Raw genomic sequence first — 19,439 nt, forward strand, 5'->3', positions numbered from 1 at the left:
TGCACTGGGATCTCCCCTATTGCACAAGGAGAGTCAAGATTAAGTGCTCCAGTTCAGGAAGCTCAGCTAGAGTGGAGCTGGAAAAGATGGCAAAGGAGGCAATGGGAGGAGGAAGGGAGAGGTGACAAAAAACATGACAACAGGAAGTCAAGTAGTGCAGATGGAAAGTGTGTGCAGACAGAAGGTTTTTAATTTATATTTATTTTTTGAATATAGGAAACACAGTTGGTTCACAGGAAAGGTGCTGCTAATGGAAGCTTAGTTAATTACATTAACATGATGTACAGTAACATCATTAGAATTTTTACTAGAAAACCATTACTATTGTAATTCTGTTTTTTATTAGAATGCCTTCCATTAAATGGAAGAACAAATAATCAATTGCAAGGCTGTATTAGCATCATCAGATATATTTTAACCAAATGGAGCATTACCTTTTAATAGGTTTTCTCTGCAAGTTCCAGCATTCAGTTTCCAATAATTCAAATAAAGCAATAATGTAATTAACTAATTTACCATCTAGCTTCAATTAATAGTTTTTTTCTTGTAATTTTGAAATTAAAATACACAAGAATAAAAGCATCAAGCAAAAGAGTTCTGAGGTATTGTGAATTAGCTTGTTGCACCATGTGGATAAGCAAGACAATATTGATAATAAAATCATTCTCGTGTACAGAGCAAAATAAATTTTACAAATGATCACATCTAAATCTAGCATTGACTCCTGATACATATGTATATAATCCATTTGTAATTCTAATTTGAGCATGGGATTCTGAAACTTATTCATAAAACGTATTCAGAATTTAAACAGAAATATATCAAAAGGTGATTGTGCTTCAATTCTACATCCACGGAACCATGACCATGTTCCCTGATTATAAGTTCTGTGTTACAATTGTGCAGTGAATGAGCTGAACCAAAGGTCAAAAAGTAATTAGATAAGAGTCTGAAGAAGAATACAATCCAAAGATTAAGATTATCTCGAAGACTAATGTGATGTGTTGATATAGGTGTAGGATGATGCAGCCTGTGTGCAATGAAAAGCGGAGGCACGGGCCTTATCTTAAACCGCAGGTGTCTGGTCTAATTAAAACATCTCATTAGCTCGACGGAGCCATTTTAACACTCCAGAAATACACTTTAAGTATTACATTTACACACTGACTGCTCCACAGGATATATAATTGCTTAAAGAAATCATCAACATGTTGTCTGCAAACAAAAAAAAACAACAAGCCGAGCATACAGATTTAAAGAGGCACTGTTTTCCTGAAGGTGTATGGCAAATCTTTTTTCCTTGCTTACAAACATAACACAATCACATAAAGCTTATTAAAACACTATAACATCACTTGCATATTATATCACAGTAACAGAGATGGCATAATTTCTTATCTGCTTCTTCTGCCTCCTAAAATAATAAAACAGTTTGCCAAACACTTTTGCCACAATGTATGTATCTCCAAGTGTAATTTCTATTACAGGCAGAAATTCCTGATGTAGCCTCAAAAACATGGTTAAGCACGTTCCAATTAAACTATGTAAAAACATTGTAGGGGAGACTTTCCTGAGTCTATACCCAAGTAAACTGGATGACCTGGGCACAGCAAAGATTGGAAAACTAGGTAGGTCAGAGTATTGATCTGTAAAGGAACCTGCCCGGATTTTCTTCCTTTTAGATAAATGGAAGGAAAACTGGACGAGTTGCCCCACAGGTGTCTACTCTGACCCATCTGATTTTGTAGTATTTGATCCAGTGTGCCGACCAGAAAAATTTCTACTTACATTCGACTCAATGTACATCTGGATCATGATGAACAAATTGGGCCAGAATTTGCTTTTAAAATAACGGTGAGCCTAGCAATGCTCACCGTTATTAGCGGCGAAATCAAAGAGCAAGTTCCAGCGACCGCACATGCACAGTCAAACACGGAAATCCAGAACTTGCTCTTCCTGGTTCGCCGGTGATCTTAAAGCTTTGCCTTAAAGGGATGTCGCTGGCTGCAATCAATAGAATCAATGGACCAGTGCCAACTTGCTCTCCTGCCCAGCTGAAAACAAACTAATCTCGCCACAAAACAGGTACGCCGAGTTTTTTTCAGGTCTAAACTAAATTTTAATAGTGTGGTAAGTATTAATGACTGCCAAACAACCTCGCTGGCACAGAAAATTAAATTTTGAAAATGTGGAGTCTCATTCATTGTGATTTTAATAGTTGTTGGACATTTAAAAAAAAAAAATTTAAATGTTTTTACTTTGTCTTTCTGTCTCTTTTATCTCTGTCTTTTAATTTGATATTTCTCACCCTCTCTTTAACTTTTTACAATTGATTTCACTTCATGGTTTTGACTCTTCGCGGCTTGTCAAGGATGCTGCAATCTGATTGGTTGAGGGGAGAGATCGATCCTTTCACTTCTCACACAGGCTGTAGGTCCCGGGAGTTAACGCTAGACTGTTTTCGGTTCACCATTCAAGGAATGTGTCACACAAAAGCCAAGTTCGTGCGTGAGTATCAATACATGGAGCAGCGAGCGGCATTCGTTCACCACTCGGAGCAATTTGTGGACCAATATAAAAATTGTCGAGGAGTTGTACGTTTGGTTCAAGACAGTGCCCAGAAGAACATGTTAGCACAATAATAGGAAATGGCTGGGTCGGAATGCTGCTTTGATGAGATTACCATGCATACACTCTTCTGCATTCCATCGTCACCCCTGTATAGTGCTACATGAACTTGGATCATTATAGACAGCAGTGACAGCAGGTTTGCATTTTCAAGTGGGCAAAACTGAAAAGGTATATAATGTATAAACTGCAGGGTAGAAAGTCCACGGTGAGGGACTGGTTGGAGAGTATGTTTAGGGCTGTTTGCAATACAGACTGTACTTAAAATGATAGTTTACTTTCACAGCTTTAATTGACCATCTCTCACCAAACCTGTTATTTGCCTCTGCAGGAAGGCAGCAATCTCCCTGTGATAACAGGCTTCTACAGCTACCGCTCTAATCTTTTTTTCATGCCCACCAGCACATCCAGAAACATTAGAAGAGTTCTGCCATGCTGAATTCAGGTGACCTTCTGGCACATTTAAAACTTTTAATCTGGATATGTACCATTCTCAGCCTGTCACTGCGATTCACAATGGGGCTCTCAGAATGCTGATTTATTTGTACTTTGTTTCCTTTCTGATTAATTAGCCTGTCCTACTGAATACAGCTGCAACTATCAGTGCTGCTACGATGACCGTCTCCCACTCACCGAGTCTTATTTCATCATCTTTAAGAGTGATAGAAAATAATTAAAGTGATTATAGATTGGCAACGATTGAGTTTGTTGAGGATTTAAAAGGACAGTGTATCTGCTGCAGCATAAACTTTCTAAAAATATCTTTAGAAGAATTTTGTGTTCATCAAGGTGAAAGATTGTAAACAATTTTACAACACCAAGTTATAGTCCAGCAATTTTATTTTAAATTCACAAGCTTTCGGAGACTTCCTCCTTCCTCAGGCAAATTGTCAACCCCAGTCCATCACCGGCATCTCCACAAGGTGAAAGATGTTACTGTTGGAGAATGTAACATGTTTCCCTATGTTATTAACCAATGAGACCATCAACTAGTCCCAGGTCAGGGAATGCACAGTCAACAGTAGAGTAAAGGTCCCTCTAATTTCTTCCCAAACTGTACGCCGAACCTCAGAAGAATGCCACCAATGGCAACAGAGAGGCCTTTTCATTGGTCACTGTGAAGATCCTTTGATCCTCGAGGCCTCTTTCAGTGAGAATATCACTCACCACTGAGAATATAAGCACCAATTTGCACTAAATGATGGATTCTTTTGTGCTGGGGACCCACACCCATTAACAATTGGGTTGAAAATCAGGACTCACAGCCATGAGAGAGAGAAGACTTTCATCCCATCAACCTGGGCTGGATCCAATCTCACTTCACAGCGATAAGAGTGTATGTATATAGAGCACTACCCTGCCCCTCATGATTTTTTTTTATACTGTTAAATGTCTATCACGTGGAACGGACTTTCAAATCTTTAGCTACTGTCCTGCAAAATTTTAATGGATTATATGAAGCATACAATGTTTCAATATTAAAATACATAATAAAATGCAATAAGAAGGACAACTCATTCAGTAACATCTCATTCTAGCAAAAACTATGCAGTGTGAAAACTCCACTCAGTCCCTATTACAGTGTGTTATTTGTACGGTAATTTGGGGCTTGGAACATATGTTTATATTTCAGTTTTTATTTGCACATTATTCATGTTGGACATTTTAATTTTACAGTTGAATTGACCAACAAAACTAACAAATTACTGAAAAAAACAAACTGTTCTGTAAATATTAAATCTGTTTACCAGAGAAACTGATTAAAGGTTCTCTCCCCCCCCACCCCACTCCACCACCCCAAAGCAATAGTTACTCTCTCCTTTTTTTCTCGATCTCCTCTCACCATTTGGAGCCAAGAGGTCAGGTGAAGGATCTGTTTCCAGACCTCCACCATTGGCACTCTGAAAGTGGTCACTTGGATATAGACAGTGTGACAGTCTTCCCTGCAACCTGTCAGAAATCTGAGTTTCTTTTTACAGCACCATAACTGAAATTGAGACTTCAGCATAAAGGGGAATTGTGATCCGAAGCCCATGTCCAAACATTCTAAGGCACAGCAGGTGCTCCTGCAATATGCTGTGCCATGCAATCCCTATACCTGATCCATATTTAGTGTCAAAATCTAGAACCATGGAGGATATTTCTATAATCTATTACTAGGAGAATGGATAGAGAAAACCTATGGTTACCTCAGCTCATGATGTGGAGATGCCGGTGATGCTCTGGAGTGGACAAATGTAAGGAATCTTACAATACCAGGTTATAGTCCAACAGTTTTATTTGTAAATCACAAGCTTTCGGAGGCTTTCTCCTTCGTCAGGTGAGTTGACGAAGGAGAAAGCCTCCGAAAGCTTGTGATTTTCAAATCAAACTGTTGGACTATAACCTGGTGTTGTAAGATTCCTGACCTCAGCTCATGCCTGCAAGATCCAATACATATTTCAGATATTATGTCATAAAAATATTTTTATGTCCTACATCAAACAGTCCTCCTCTTGAATTCAGAATCAAACTTGAAAAATCTGTATGCCAAAGGGGAAATCACTCTCTTTCATATATTATGAATCACAAGATATATCTCCCAATGAATTAAAGGTAGTCAATGAACCTCAGGGTTTAGGTGATGATCATAAAATGCTTGAAACTATGTCCTTGTGATTTGTGATGCCACTGATAGGCTCTTGAATAGTATCATTTAATTCTAGGTGTTCAACATTCCCTAGAAATTTGACCAATTTAATATCAGCACCTCAACATCACACAGCGGAAAGGGTCTGGAGAAAGAGGAGGCAGAGGGAGGAGCAGAGAAAGCCAGTCCTGAGAAAGAAACTGTATGGAAAGTAAGGGTGCAGAAAAAGGAGAGACATAGACATGGAGAGCTATACACACAGAATAACAGAGACCGTTCCAGATTACATTGTTTTCTGTGATACTTTGTCAGTCACATAGCTACTGCAATCAAACAGCCCCAGTATTAGATGCCAACTGTTTGACTTACCTTTGTAACTTCCTATTCCCGGTGCATTTTCTGCAAAGCTACCTCCTATATCTCTAGCATTAAAAGGAATCTGTAGAATTTGGGGATTAATACTTTAAATCAGCCGTGATCTAATTGAACGGTGGAGCAGGCTGGAGGGGCTGGATGGCCTACTCCTGTTCCTATGTTCCTAAATCATTTTTAAAATGGGAAGAATGGTAGAAAATGAGCAGATGAGAGTAACAGACAATGGGTTACAGGAATAAGGAGACAAACCGAGAAAAGAAGCAGAGAAACAGAATCAGCAATGAAACTCCATGAAACACAAGGAGCACTGTCCATGGTTCTAACATCCATTGACGAGCTTTAAAGGGCATCAAAGTTTCAGATCATCTTTTGAGTATCAGGATAAAAGGCCATCAATACCCGTAAAGCTTATATATGGGCATCAGTGCCCATGACATGGATACCCACAAACAGGTTTAAGGGGCATCATGCCTGAGATCCTGATATTACAGACAGGGTTTTAGATGGCATTAGACAAATAATGCAGTGGCATAGCTTTGATTAATGTTGACAACATGATGGTGCAGGTAAACTACCCCCGTGTAGTCATCAAGTGAAAATCAGTCAAACAGCTGCGAAAAAGGGGGGAGTTTTAACCCCCATGATGGGCAGGGAAGGGGTGGGGGGGGGGTTAAAATGTCAAAAATCTGAAACCCGAACCCAATCCACCTCCAACTTCTGGTTTTAACGGAGACGGGTTGGGGGGTGGGCGACTAACCTGCTCTCGAAAGGTGGGTCAGTAATTTAAATATTTTAATTAGGGTGCGGGCCTCAAATTTTACCAGAGTTTTACATTTAACGTCTGCGGGCCGGATTTCCCAGGGCTCAGGAAACCAGGCAGCTGAAGGGAGGCAAGAACTGCCAGATCCAGCAGGTAAGCGCCTTTCCAGCATTGCATGTGGGCCGGGAGAAGTAGGAGTACTTCTCCCCAGCCCCTCAAATTAACCTGCTTCCCTTCCCGTGATCTGCCTCCCTCCCTGCGATCTGCCTCCCTCCCCGCGATCTGCCTCCCTCCCCGCGATCTGGAGCCCCCGCCCCCCAATCTGAAGCCCAACTCGCAACCTGAAGCCCCCCCTCGATCTAAAGCCTGACTGGCAATCCCTCGCTCCCCTCTCCCCACCCCCCTCCACCACACACAATCTCTCCCTCCTTCCTCTCCGCTCCCTGGCTCCCCTTCTCGCCCGACAGCCAGCCAGCCTTTAAATCCGGGAAATTAAGACAAAAAATTCAAATGAGGTTCTGCCGTTAAATTCTGCTGGACCTCTGCATTACCTGCATTTCTGGGTTTCCCGGCTGCTAAAATAACTAGGATGATGCTTCATTAAAGTAGCAGATAAAGGAATTGTACACAATTGCATTTGTTATTGATATTGCATAGCATAATTTCAACCCATAACTGTGTAATTTGTTGGTTTCTGTCAGTTCTTACGTATAACACTACACTACTGATTTTTAGATTACTTTTAGATGTGTGTTTCTTTTCTACATTGAACAATATATTAAAGTTTAACATTCACATTTAAAAGAGATTCATTTTCCAGAAATTAAATGCAGTTCTCAAAATGGCTGGCCAACATAATTCCAACACATTAGGTTGTTGTTCTGTGCTTCTGAATTCTGGCCATAAACAACCTTAGTGTTTGCCTGGAGCAAGCCATGCCCTCTGCTGTCTTACCTACAGAAATATTACGGCCTCTCAAAGCCCAGCAAGAGAAGAAAGGCATAAAAGGGAAAAGTGCCCTTCTTTAGTGGGACCTACTAAAAAGCTTCAAACCTTCAAGAGAAATGTCATTGCTTTTCTAAAATTCGGTGTGGTGTTTGAATGTTGGTGATTGGCACTTTGTTATGGAGAGCTAGAAATTGGGTACATGCAAGGGAATCTCCAAAGGAATAGAGTTTCTGAACTCCCCAGGCAATCAGGAGGAAGTGACATATTTTCTCACTGCAGCAGAATAATTTTTTTTTAAAAAAGCTGCCGATTTTAGAAGCCTGAGAGGAAGTCTCTGCCTATTCTCCAGGGCAAAAGTGGGTCTAAGGGGCAGGAGCAGGTGCCTTTTAAAACAGAAAAGTGTTGGGACGGGGATATTTTCACCTGCCCCCCCCCCCACATATTCCTAGTTTTAAAATTCATTGCACTTCCTGTGGGAGTCTCACCTTTTCAGATTTCCCCTTTCTGCTGGGAAATACTCTGTTGACATCAACAACATAGAACATCAGCATGTGGCTCTACTGGAATTTCTGTGGATCAGCATCCAGGCAGGCATGGGGTGCCAACTGGGAACATTTAGTATTAAATGTGGGGATGCAGGGAATGAAGTTTGAGTGTAACAAAGTATTTTAGCAAGTTGTCAATCTGATGTCTTCAGTCCTTTTTTTAAAATATAAAATGATCGGAATATTCTCTAATTTTTTCCCCCATTTTTCTCTCAGTAGTCACCCGCAGTCAAAAGGCTGGCAAGAGATCTGCTCCTGAAAGTGGCTGACAGGTGACACACAAAAAGATGCCAAACAATGAACCTTCTTTTGTTCTGCCATCCCTGTGGCCTGTACTCACGGAGTCCTCAAAGCAATTTGACAGTATGTGGTGGGGGAAGGGGGAAAGAAGAGGTCAAACTTGCATCCCACCACTGTAACACTGCCTTGATTACAAAAATAATCAACTTTGTAATTATATAGTTGTATCCAAATCACAATACAGCATAGACTGACTCTTGACAGTTTTCTACTTAAGCTTTTTAAATTGAAGAAAATCTAAGCTAACCAAAGAAGTACTATCCCAACAAGATGGGGTGCTAATTTGAAATCTGGACAAGTAAGTTTGTGATTGAAAATTATGAAGCTTGTGCCGTACCTGGATTGTGATAAATCACTTGCTAGCTCCATTACATGCCCTTAACACAGGACCCCAAATATACTGTCCTTAGACAGGACTTACGGAATGCTGTGTAGAGTTCCTCCAGTGCCAACACCCTGTCATTATTGTAGTCATCGTACTGAAGAAGATCAAATAGATTGCAGTCAAATAGATCGTTATCAAGGGCATCTTGTGTCATTACCTGGCAAAATGAAACATGACTTGAGTAAGCTTTAAAAAAATACAAATATTGAACTTTTACAGCCAGTTTAGATAAGTCTGAGGGTTTGATCCTGAAACGTTATCAGAATTTGGTCTGATTAAGAGTGTAAATTTCTCCATCATCCTCTTCAAGGCCATGTTGCGCAGCACTCCTGGGCTGAAAAGGGGCAAGTGAGCTGGTCTTAGGCTTCTGCCTTTGCTCTTCTGTAACTGACTGCTAGGAGGTGCATGAGAGTAGCTCTAAATAGTGAATCTCTCCTGGTTTCTGAGCAGAATGCTTTTGCTCTTTTTCCTGGATGAGATTGGGAATTCATTATACAATGAATCATGGTGTAAATAGAAAGCTACATCCATGGTGCGGTACTTTATACATCAATATACAACACCACTGGGTAGCCCTGTGCACAGTGTTTGCTTTAGATAGATTCCAAAAACACCCATGATGGCAATAATTAACTTGGGCTTCAATAAGCTAAAACCACTGTGGTTATTTTTAATGGCAAAATAAATAAAATAATAACTGACACTAATTGCTCCAGATTGCAGTACTTTCCATCATATCACTCTTTCCCTCCCACACAGTCTTATCTTTCTCACCATCACAAATGCACATTCTGTCTATTTTTCACACCCTCTTTCTCACACGTACATATGTACACAGTACAGAAGAAGTGGAAAAGTCCAGGACAATACAGTGCAAACTAATTTTATTCAGAGCACACTGAGGTTTATCTCTGTTCTCTCTGTGTCTGAGATTCTCATCTCTATATCTATGAACAGGAACCCTGGCTGATTTTTCCCTTGCCTAGCCCAGAGATGCTGAAGAAATTCATAGAATGATACAGCACAGCAGGAGGCCATTCGGCTCATCGTACCTGTGCCGGCTCTTTGAAAGAGCTATCCAATTAGTCCCATCCCCCTGCTGTTTCCCTATAGCCCTGCAATTTTTTTCTTTTCAAGCATATATCCAATTTCCTTTTGAAAGTTACTATTGAATCTGCTTTCACTACCCTTTCAGGCAGTGCATTCCAGATCATAACAACTCTTGTTGGCATAATTCATCCAGAAGGCTAGTTGCAACAAGTCAAAACTGAGAGGAAGAGAGCAGGTTGTATGAATGCATCACAATAAATGCGAGTCAGAAATAATTTATGTCATTCAATAACTCAATCTGATTGGCAGTATTTTTGATTCATATTGAATGAATTAATTAAGAACAGCCAGCACGGATTTCTAAAAGGCTGTCAAGTTTGACATATTTAATAGAATGCTTTGAGGAAATAAAATATTGTAGATCCGATGTACATGGATTTTTAAATGGCATTTGATAAGGTGCCACATATGATGCTTGTTGATAAAATGTGACAGCATGGATAAGAAATTGGCTAACGGACAGAAAACAGAAAAATATTTAATGATGTTTTTTTGAATTGGTGGGATGGAAACAATGGAGTCCCCGAGGTCAGTGTTGGGACCATTTATATATTTTATTTTTTTCTCTTGTCCCAAGGTGCTTCGGAGGGATTTTTTTAATATTAGGGTGCTATATAAATATAAGTTGTTGTTTTATATACAACACAAAAATAGGGAGTGTGTTTAATGATAATTTGGGCTATATGAGACCTCTAGGAAGATAGATTGGGCAAATAGATATCGGAAAAACGTGAGGTGATACGGTCTGGGAGGAAGAATAACATGAGGTATACACTAGGAGTAGAAGAGCAGAGAGAATGAGGGAGTTAAGATATACAAATTGTTAAAAATGGGAGATAAACTGACAAAGTGGTAAAAAAAAACTAGGAATCCTATATTTTTATATATAAATAGAAGCAAAAGAGATAAAGCTACACCCACGTAAATCATTGGTTAGGCTGTAGTTTAAGAAGCGTATCAAAGGCATGGAGAGGACATAGAAGAGATTTACTAAGATTATATCAGGGATGAGAGGCTATTGTTATAACGAAAGACTAGAGAAACTTCAGCCTTTATTAGAATAGAGATCTCTTAGATGTGTTCAAAATAATGAGGGATTTTGATAAGGTAAATTGTGAAAATATTTTTCCTCTGGTTGCAAATTTAATGATGTTAAGAGACAATTTTGTGCATATGGTTGTTAGGACATTGGTCGGGGGTGGGGGGGTAATGGGGGCAGATCTTTCTTTGCTTTGTGCCTGGTGAACACTCAGTTCTCACGTACAAAGCAAAGAAAAAAGGGCAGAGATTCATGACATTATGTTGCTTAGTGATTTTCTAGACATCCCACGAAGAAAGATGGGATCCTTGCACCTGAAGTAGGAGCAAGCATGGGGTATCCATGTAAATGAAGTGGCAGGGGCCTCGGATTTCATTTTTCTGATGGATCGCCAGCTTTGTGCCTGTTTTGAGGGGTGCTCAGAAACAGTGGTTGTTAGGCTTTACACAGATCAGCAAAGCCAAAAAAGGTGTCACCTTTTTTTAAAATGTCAGCAAGTAGATTCTCTAGGTTGGAGCCTTCTAATAGCTGCTTTTGGACAGCTGCTAGAAAGCTGCAAGTCTGGTGACCATCATCGTTGCTGCAGACCTCTAAGACCTGTAGCAACAGCTGGATTTCTGTAGTGTAAAACTCTATGGGGATCATTTTGACTTTGTGCGATAGTGTTAAACGGGTGAAAGTGAATTGGCCGCGCGTTTTACATCTCTCCCATTTTTTATTTCCATTGAGCTCTTATAGATCCATTGTCACCCAGAATTTGTTTTTGAGAAAAGTCCAAAGTTTGGTATCTGGTCTGTCATAAACTCATAGATCTTTGCTAGAGTGGCAATGGGGTGTTAAAACGGGTCTCGTACTGTTGAGCTGAGGAAGGGGGACAAAGATGGGTCAGAGTTCCAGGTCCTAATCAGTTTATAGTATCCACAGCAGGAAACTGTGTGTGTGTGGGGGGGGTGCATTTGATGAAGATAGGATTGGGCTTGGTGGTGATTCCTTCCACAGTTAAATAGCCTAGCAGTACAGGAGGGGTAAGAGACAACCGGGTAGATTTTCGTCTTCACTGCTTAGGCGATAATCTGCTGGATTGGATTGCCTGCCCGTTTGTGAACCCACCTAATTTTCACTCCACAGTAAACAATTAAGCAGAGAAGATGAAAATCTACCCTAGCAGGTCCAAGGAAGAGCTTCAGAATGAGTTAGGAGATCCAATTAATATGGACATAGGAGAGAGGATAGTGGGAAAGGTTCAGCGATCCCATTAAAAATTAAAGGTATATTTTCTTCTGTTTGCTAATTTTAGCAAAAAGTAGATGTGACTATAAAGCAATATTGCCCACTTTATACTCACAGCTACTTTTTTGTTAATATTAGTGAACAGACTTTTTCAGAAAATTTTATTCCTAGATGGCTATGATAGTCCAGTGGTTATAGCAACCCCCAGATGTAGAGTTCAAACCCCACCATGGCAAGTTGTGAAACAGACTTCAAAATAGTTGGTAATTTGTGGGCTATCTGGATTATTGTAAGAACCCAACTGGTTCACTAATGTCCTTCAGGGAAGGGAACCTGCCACCCCTCCCTGGTCTAGTCTACATAAAACTCCAATCCCATACTAAGTAGTTGACTCTTAATGCCCTCAGGGTAACTAGGGATGGGCAATAAATGTTGGTGTCACTCATATTCCAAGAGCAAATAATACAAAAAGCCATTTCCAGATTTTCGCTTTCTATCGAACTCTCAATAAGTTGGCAAAGATGCATTGTCAAATTACAGTCTTCCAACTCACTAAAGGCAAGTAAAGTAAAATAAATAACTAAAAAACTAATCTTTACATGGAAGATCACAGAACATGACACCAACCTGCGCCAGTTCACTGTCGTCTACAAGGCCGTCACCACTGATGTCAAAGTACTTGAACATGTTTTCCACCAAAAGCCTCTTCAGTGTTGTTGTCTCTATCGTAATATTTTCTTGTTGGAAATACCTCTGACTCTGTAGGTCCAGCAACATGCTCTTCAGTCTGCTGTACTCTGCCAATTTACACCGCTCACCTACACAAAAGACAAGATATTCAAAATTGTTTATTATTTTGATGGGGGTCGGGTCATGCTGCAGATTAGGAATGCTGCCCTTTTAGATCTGGGACCTGGATTCCAATTTTGTCCAGACTGATGGAAAAAAAACTCTTCCCTCTTCTGTTATACATCATCCAGAAAAGACACTCAGATTTGGGTGCTGTGGGATAGTGTAAAATGCTTTGTGTTGTGATGGTTGATTACAGGTCTATGCACATAATTGCCACCTTGCTGCATTTACTGATCTTAGCTGTCGTGGTGAAGGCAAAAGAAAAAAATATTGAGAGTATAAAGTCACTCCCATACATGTTCTGGTGGTGGCATTGGCGTTGGTTTAATCAAGGCTTCTTTGACAGCACCTCCCAAACCCACAACCTCTACCACCCAGAAGGACAAGGGCAGCAGGCGCATGGGAACAACACCACCTGCACATTCCCCTCCAAGTCACACACCATCCTGACTTGGAAATATATCACCGTTCCTTCATCATCGCTGGGTCAAAATCCTGGAACTCGCTACCTAACAGCACAGTGGGAGAACCTTCACCACATGGACTGCAGCGGTTCAAGAAGGCGGCTCACCACCACCTTCTCAAGGGCAATTAGGGATGGGCAATAAATGCTGGCCTTGCTAAGGACGCCTACATCCCATGAATAAATAAATAAAAAACCTCTTGGCTACTGGATGACCTGCAAAGGGAGGCTAACAATGATTTTAAGCTTAATGTTTCAGCATTAGTATCACATTGCTAAGCAATCTCTGAATGCACAACCGTATGACTTAAACAGTTCAATTAAAAAATAAACTAATGGATCACTCTAATTTTCATAGTGTTTTTAGATTAACTCTTCAAAGATAAAAATACTCTTAAAATGGTAATTACTACTTATATCTGTAAACAATACCCAGCACATTAAAATGTCAGAGACAACCTTTCAATTTAAAGAAAATGATTCTTCCTTTCTTTTTAATCCCACTAAGAGCTAAGAAACTGAAGAAATCCCTTGGAAACCCACACAAGGAAATCAAACTTAAAGAGAATGGCTTTGGTTTTGAAAAACACAACAACCTGAAGTATTAATCTACATAAATTAGCATGCTAACTGTCACACATTTGTACAGTATAAAATCTATGATTATTATGTGCTATCAGCGCTGTTGTTGAACAAGTAACACATAGAAATAGATTTTCAATTTATTTGTTTAATCTCCAGTTAGTGGAGGGTGTTGTATTATTATACACTGCTAGTCCCAGGACCCCTAAAATTATTTATTATCCCTTCATTATCAGAACGTGGTGTTGCTGTTCTGTTAAGTATCTTTCAAAAAACAATTTTTTTCAACAATCACTGTTGGCACTGGAAGTGAGATAACAACCTAAAATGCACTGTTGCTATAGGAAACCAATCAATATGGCTTCTCTAATAGTGCTTATGTGAGAATAGAATTTATATCACAATGACATAATTTTTGTTGCTTGCACTGGATGAAAATAATTTGTGACTCTTTCCTCTTTCCCTGAAATGTTCATGAAGCCTTTATTGGAATACTCTGGCCATGGTATTAGAAAAATAGAAACAAGTTTTACTATTAATGCAAACAAGTCTTCCAACAGCCCCATAGACACAGGACATGACATGGACACAAAATCTAACTAAGACATGCCAGGTACGGATCACACCTACAATGGGTTCCACCTGGCGTCAAGTTTTGGCCTCAGAATGTTCACGGAATGGTGTACCAGCAACTTGTAACCATGCCTTGTTAACTAAAGGCATGGGAACCATTTGAGAGATATATTCTGGCAGGGCAAAATTAATGGTTCCTTTACCAACTCACGTTTTGTGACCACGATGAGGGATGCGAGTGCTAGGGAATGGATCTTCCTTATGGAAGAGTGACCATAATATGATAGAACTCTTCATTAAGTTTGAAAGTGATGTAGTTCAATCTGAAATTAGGGTCTTAAATCTAAACAAAGGAAACTATGAAAGTATGAGGCGCAAGTTGGCTGTGGTTGATTTGGGAACTACATTAAAAGGTATGACAGTAAACAGGCAATGGCTAGCATTTAAAGAATTAATGCATAATGTGCAACAAATATAGAATTCTTTAAGGCACAAAAACCCAACAGGAAAAGTGGTCCATTCGTGGTTAACAAGAGAAATTAAAAATAGTATTAAATTAAAGGAAGAGGCATATAAAGTTGTCAGAAAAAGCAGTAAGCCTGAGAATTGGGAACATTTTAGAATTCAGCAAAGGAGGACCAAGAAATTGATAAAGGAAGGGAAAATAGAATATGAGAGTAAACTAGCGAGAAACATAAAAAGCGGACTGTAAAAGCTTCTATAGGTATGTAAAAAGGAAAAGTCTGGCGAAGGCAAATGTGGGTCCCTTACAGACAGAGACAGGAGAATTTATAATGGGGAATAAGGAAATGGCAGAGAAATTAAACAAATACTTTGGGTTCGATTTTTGGACGTCCGAGCGGGTGGTTTCGTAGCAGGGGGGCTCCGAAAATCGGGGATTCCCTGAGCGGGTCCGGAACCCGGCTCCAACCCACCCACTTCGGGTTCCCCAGTGATGCGCTTAGACACGCAAGCAGCCCCCGCATGCGGGACCCCCGCCGGCAGTTAAAGCTGGCGGGATCCCACTTAAGGCAATTAATGTGATAGTTTAGGTCGTTAGCAGACCTGATTTGTAAGATATTTTAGGAGGGGTGGGATTTTCAACTAAACTGAGACTGTTTCCCGTACTGGGGGAAACACTCCCAGTTGAAATGGACGTGTTGCAGCCACCAGCCTGTGGCAGCTGCAAAAGTCCATTTGACAGGTGGGGGGGGGGGGGGAGACCCTCACTCATTGCAGGAGGCTACTCTGTCACTTTGGACAAAGTTTGGCCTCCACCACCCTTCTCCTAACAATAAAATTCACAAACCTGCAACCTCAACCCCAGTATCCAGACACATGTACCTACCTTGCAGACCCCCTCAAATGTACATCTTCCGGATGGGGGCCGCCGTAGCTGCAGTCATGACCTCCTCGGAGGACGAACAGCATCACCAGCCTCGCCGGCCATGCCATCCACCTCAGACACGTGGAGCTCCACAACACAGTGCTGTGACACATCCACCTGCACAGCAGGAGGGAGGGCAACCGCAGAGAGAGATGTGTTGCAGAGGGCACTACCCTCGCCACAGGGTCTACAGACCGAGGCTCAGCTTCCTGGACCTCTCTGAGCAGCAGTGCACATGGAGTCTCAGAATCACTCGACATGTAGTCGTGGACATCTGCAGCCTCCTTCATGCCGAGCTGCTCCCGGCTGGCCCGAGCACCATCTTCTTACCTGTGGCTGTCAAAGTCACCACTGCCCTCAACAACTTCTCCTCCGCATGCTTCCAGTATGCCACCCGGGACATCGCCGGCGTCTCTCACTCATCTACACAAAAGAGCCCTGCAAATACACCCACACCCATTCTGCAGTGACACAATGGGTGGCATCGGTTGTGGGTCTTCATGGTGATCCTCAAACCATACAAGATTTGCAAAGACGTGGCAGCAGTGGTGACAATATAATATGCAATGTGAGTTGATCAGAAATCAAATATAAGTAAAAGCCATGACAAACCCTCAAACACCCTTGTGCATCCCTTTCATGCTCACGACACGTTTGCCTTACGCTTCCTACTACACATATGTGATGCATGCCCTGTGGCAGGTTGAGTGAGGCTGACGGTGAAAGAGATGCATGAGAGGGTGAGTATGAGATAGAGCCATGAGATTGTATGAGGATTGGGTTGAGTGGTAGTGGCGGGATGAGTACTGGCGAGGTGAGTAAGTGCAGGTAAGATGAGGATGAGCTTTGAGTGGGTGTGAGGAGTGATGTGATAGAGTAGTGTTGGCAGTGCAGAAGGAGATGTGGGTTGGGGGCAGTGATGTGGCAGATGGAGTGTAGGGGAATGAGTAAGTGTACTCACTTCGGCTGACCTACTTAGGTCATTGAAGGGCCTCCTGCACTGTATGCAGGTGCGTGATATGTTGGTGGTGCTGGTGACCTCCTCTGCCACCTCGAGCCAGGCCTTCGTGGTGGCAGAGGCAGGCCGCTTCCTCCCGTCCGCCGGGCGGAAGATCTCTGTCCTCCCCCCTCCTCCTCACCCCATCCAGTAAGACCTGGAGTGAGGCATCATTAAACCTGGGAGCAGCCTTCCCCCTGGGCTGCTCCATGCTGTAATTTTTCCTATTTTCTGCAGCATCAGTCAGTGGAGGACTGCCCCTTTAAATAGGGCTCCTCCAGCTGACAGCCTATGATGCGGGTGCGCAGTCCGCCCGCTGCGCAGCTTTCCAGCGCGAAACCCAGAAGCCAAGGTAAGTGCCTTTAATTAGGCTGTGATCGCGTGCGGAGCACCCCGAATTCACTGGGCGCATTACCCACACGCCCAGTCGACCCCCCGCTGCCAAACGCCTCCCTCCTAATATCGAGCCCTTTGTGTCTGTCTTCAGAGAAGAAGACACAAAAAACCTCCCAGAAATACTAGAGAACCAAAGGTCTGGCGAGAATGAGGAACTGAAAGAAATTCGTATTAGTAAAATAACAAGTACTAGAGAAATTAATGGGACTGAAAGTCAATAAATCCCAATGACCTGATGATCTACATCCCAGGGTTTTGAAAGAGGTGGCTATAGAGATAGTGGATGCATTGGTTATCATCTTCCAAAATTCTATAGATTCTAGAATGGTTCCTGCAGATTGGAGGGTAGCAAATGTAACCCCACTATTTAAGAAAGGAGGGAGAGAGAAAACAGGGAACTACAGACTTGTTAGCCTGACATCAGTAGTAGGGAAAATGTTAGAAACTATTATAAACGATGTGATAACAGAACACTTAGAAAATAATAATAGGGTTTGGCAGAATCAACATGGATTTATGAAAGGGAAATCATGTTTGACAAACCTATTGGAGTTCTTTGAGGATGTAACTAGTAGAATTGATAAGGGGGAACTGGTGGATGTGGTGCATTTGGATTTTCAGAAGGCTTTCGATAAGGTCCCACACAGGAGGTTGGTGAACAATGTTAGAGCACATGGAATTGAGGGTAATATACTGGCATGGATTGAGAATTGGTTAACAGACAGAAAACAGAGAGTAGGAATAAACGGGTCTTTTTCAGGTTGGCAGACTGTGACTGGTGGGGTACCGCAGGGACCGGTGCTTGGGCCCCAGCTATTCACAATCTATATCAATGATTTGGATGAGGGGATCGAATGTAATATTTCCAAGTTTGCCGATGACACAAAACTAGGTGGGAATGTGAATTGTGAGGAGGATGCGCAGAGGCTTCAAGGGGATATAGACAGGCTAATTGAGTGGGCAAGAAAATGGCAGATGGAATATAATGTGGAAAAATGTGAAGTTATCCATTTTGGTAGAAAAAAACAGAAATGCAGAGTATTTTTTAAATGGTGAGAGATTGGGAAATGTTGATGTTCAAAGGGACCTGGGTGTCCTTGTACGAGTCACTGAGAGCTAACATGCAGGTGCAACAAGCAATTCAGAAGGTAAATGGTATGTTGGCCTTTATTACAAGAGGATTTGAGTACAGGAGTAAAGATGTCTTACTGCAATTATATAGGGCCTTGGTGAGACCGCACCTGGAGTATCGTGTACAATTTTGGTCTCCTTACCTAAGAGAGGATATACTTGCCGTGGAGGGAGTGCAATGAAGGTTCACCAGACTGATTTCTGGGATGGTGGGATTGTCATATGAGGAGAGATTGAGTAGACTATATTCTCCAGAGTTTAGAAGAATGAAAGGTGATCTCATTGAAACATACAAAATTCTTACAGGGCTCGACAGGGTAGATGCAGGGAGGATGTTTCCCCTGGCTGGGGAGTCTAGAACCAGGGGTCACAGTTTCAGAATTAGAGGTAGGCCATTTAGGACTGAGATGAGGAGAAAATTCTTCACTCAGAGGGTGGTAAATCTTTGGAATTCTCAGCCCCAGAGGGCTGTGGAGGCTCAGTCATTGAGTACATTCAAAACAGAGATCGATAGATTTCTAGATATTAAAGGCATCAAGGGATATGGGGATAGTGCAGGAAAATGGCGTTGAGGTAGAAGATCAGCCATGATCTTGTTGAATGGCTGATCTTCTACTCGGGGCCGGATGGCCTACTCCTGCTCCTATTTCTTATGTTCTTATGATCATTTTCAATTTTGGCACCCAGTGTCAATATTAAGCACCTATCAAGTGAAGCAGTTAAATGCAGAGTAAACCTTCGACTGCACCATTGTGGCATTTTCCATTTCTTGCACTAGCCATCCTGTGGCTTTTTGGAGGGAGACTATCAATTTAGTACCAATTAAGACAGTTATCTGCTGTGGCCATATGGCCACGAGGAATTGGATTGAGATTGCACAAACTCATTTCACATCGGACCCTTACAGCCAGAAGATAGAAGAGACTTTTATCCCACCAGTCTGGGCTGGATTTAGAGCCAGGATTCAAGGTGAAAGGTCAGTGTCTAATGCATTACGTCATCCAATATCCACAGGTGTTGTACTATTATGAAACTTTCATGTGGCATATGAACATAAGAAATAGGAGCAGGAGTAGGCCATATGGCCCCTCGAACCTGCTCCACCATTC

At 41.6% G+C, this 19,439-nt stretch overlaps 1 protein-coding gene across 1 annotated transcript in view; it reads right to left on the minus strand.

The window, feature by feature from the left end:
- LOC137332094 (follistatin-related protein 5-like) overlaps nt 1–19,439 on the minus strand; it is a 499,413-nt gene that overhangs the window by 184,091 nt on the left and 295,883 nt on the right. Inside the window, exons 5-6 of the mRNA XM_067995811.1 lie at nt 12,577–12,767; nt 8,607–8,727 (exon numbers count right to left, since the gene is read on the minus strand). Coding sequence (XP_067851912.1) covers nt 8,607–8,727; nt 12,577–12,767 — 312 coding nt within the window. The remainder of the gene's footprint in view (nt 1–8,606; nt 8,728–12,576; nt 12,768–19,439) is intronic.

Source organism: Heptranchias perlo, chromosome 14 (genome assembly GCF_035084215.1).
Source record: "Heptranchias perlo isolate sHepPer1 chromosome 14, sHepPer1.hap1, whole genome shotgun sequence".
Classification (NCBI taxonomy): Eukaryota; Metazoa; Chordata; class Chondrichthyes; order Hexanchiformes; family Hexanchidae; genus Heptranchias; species Heptranchias perlo.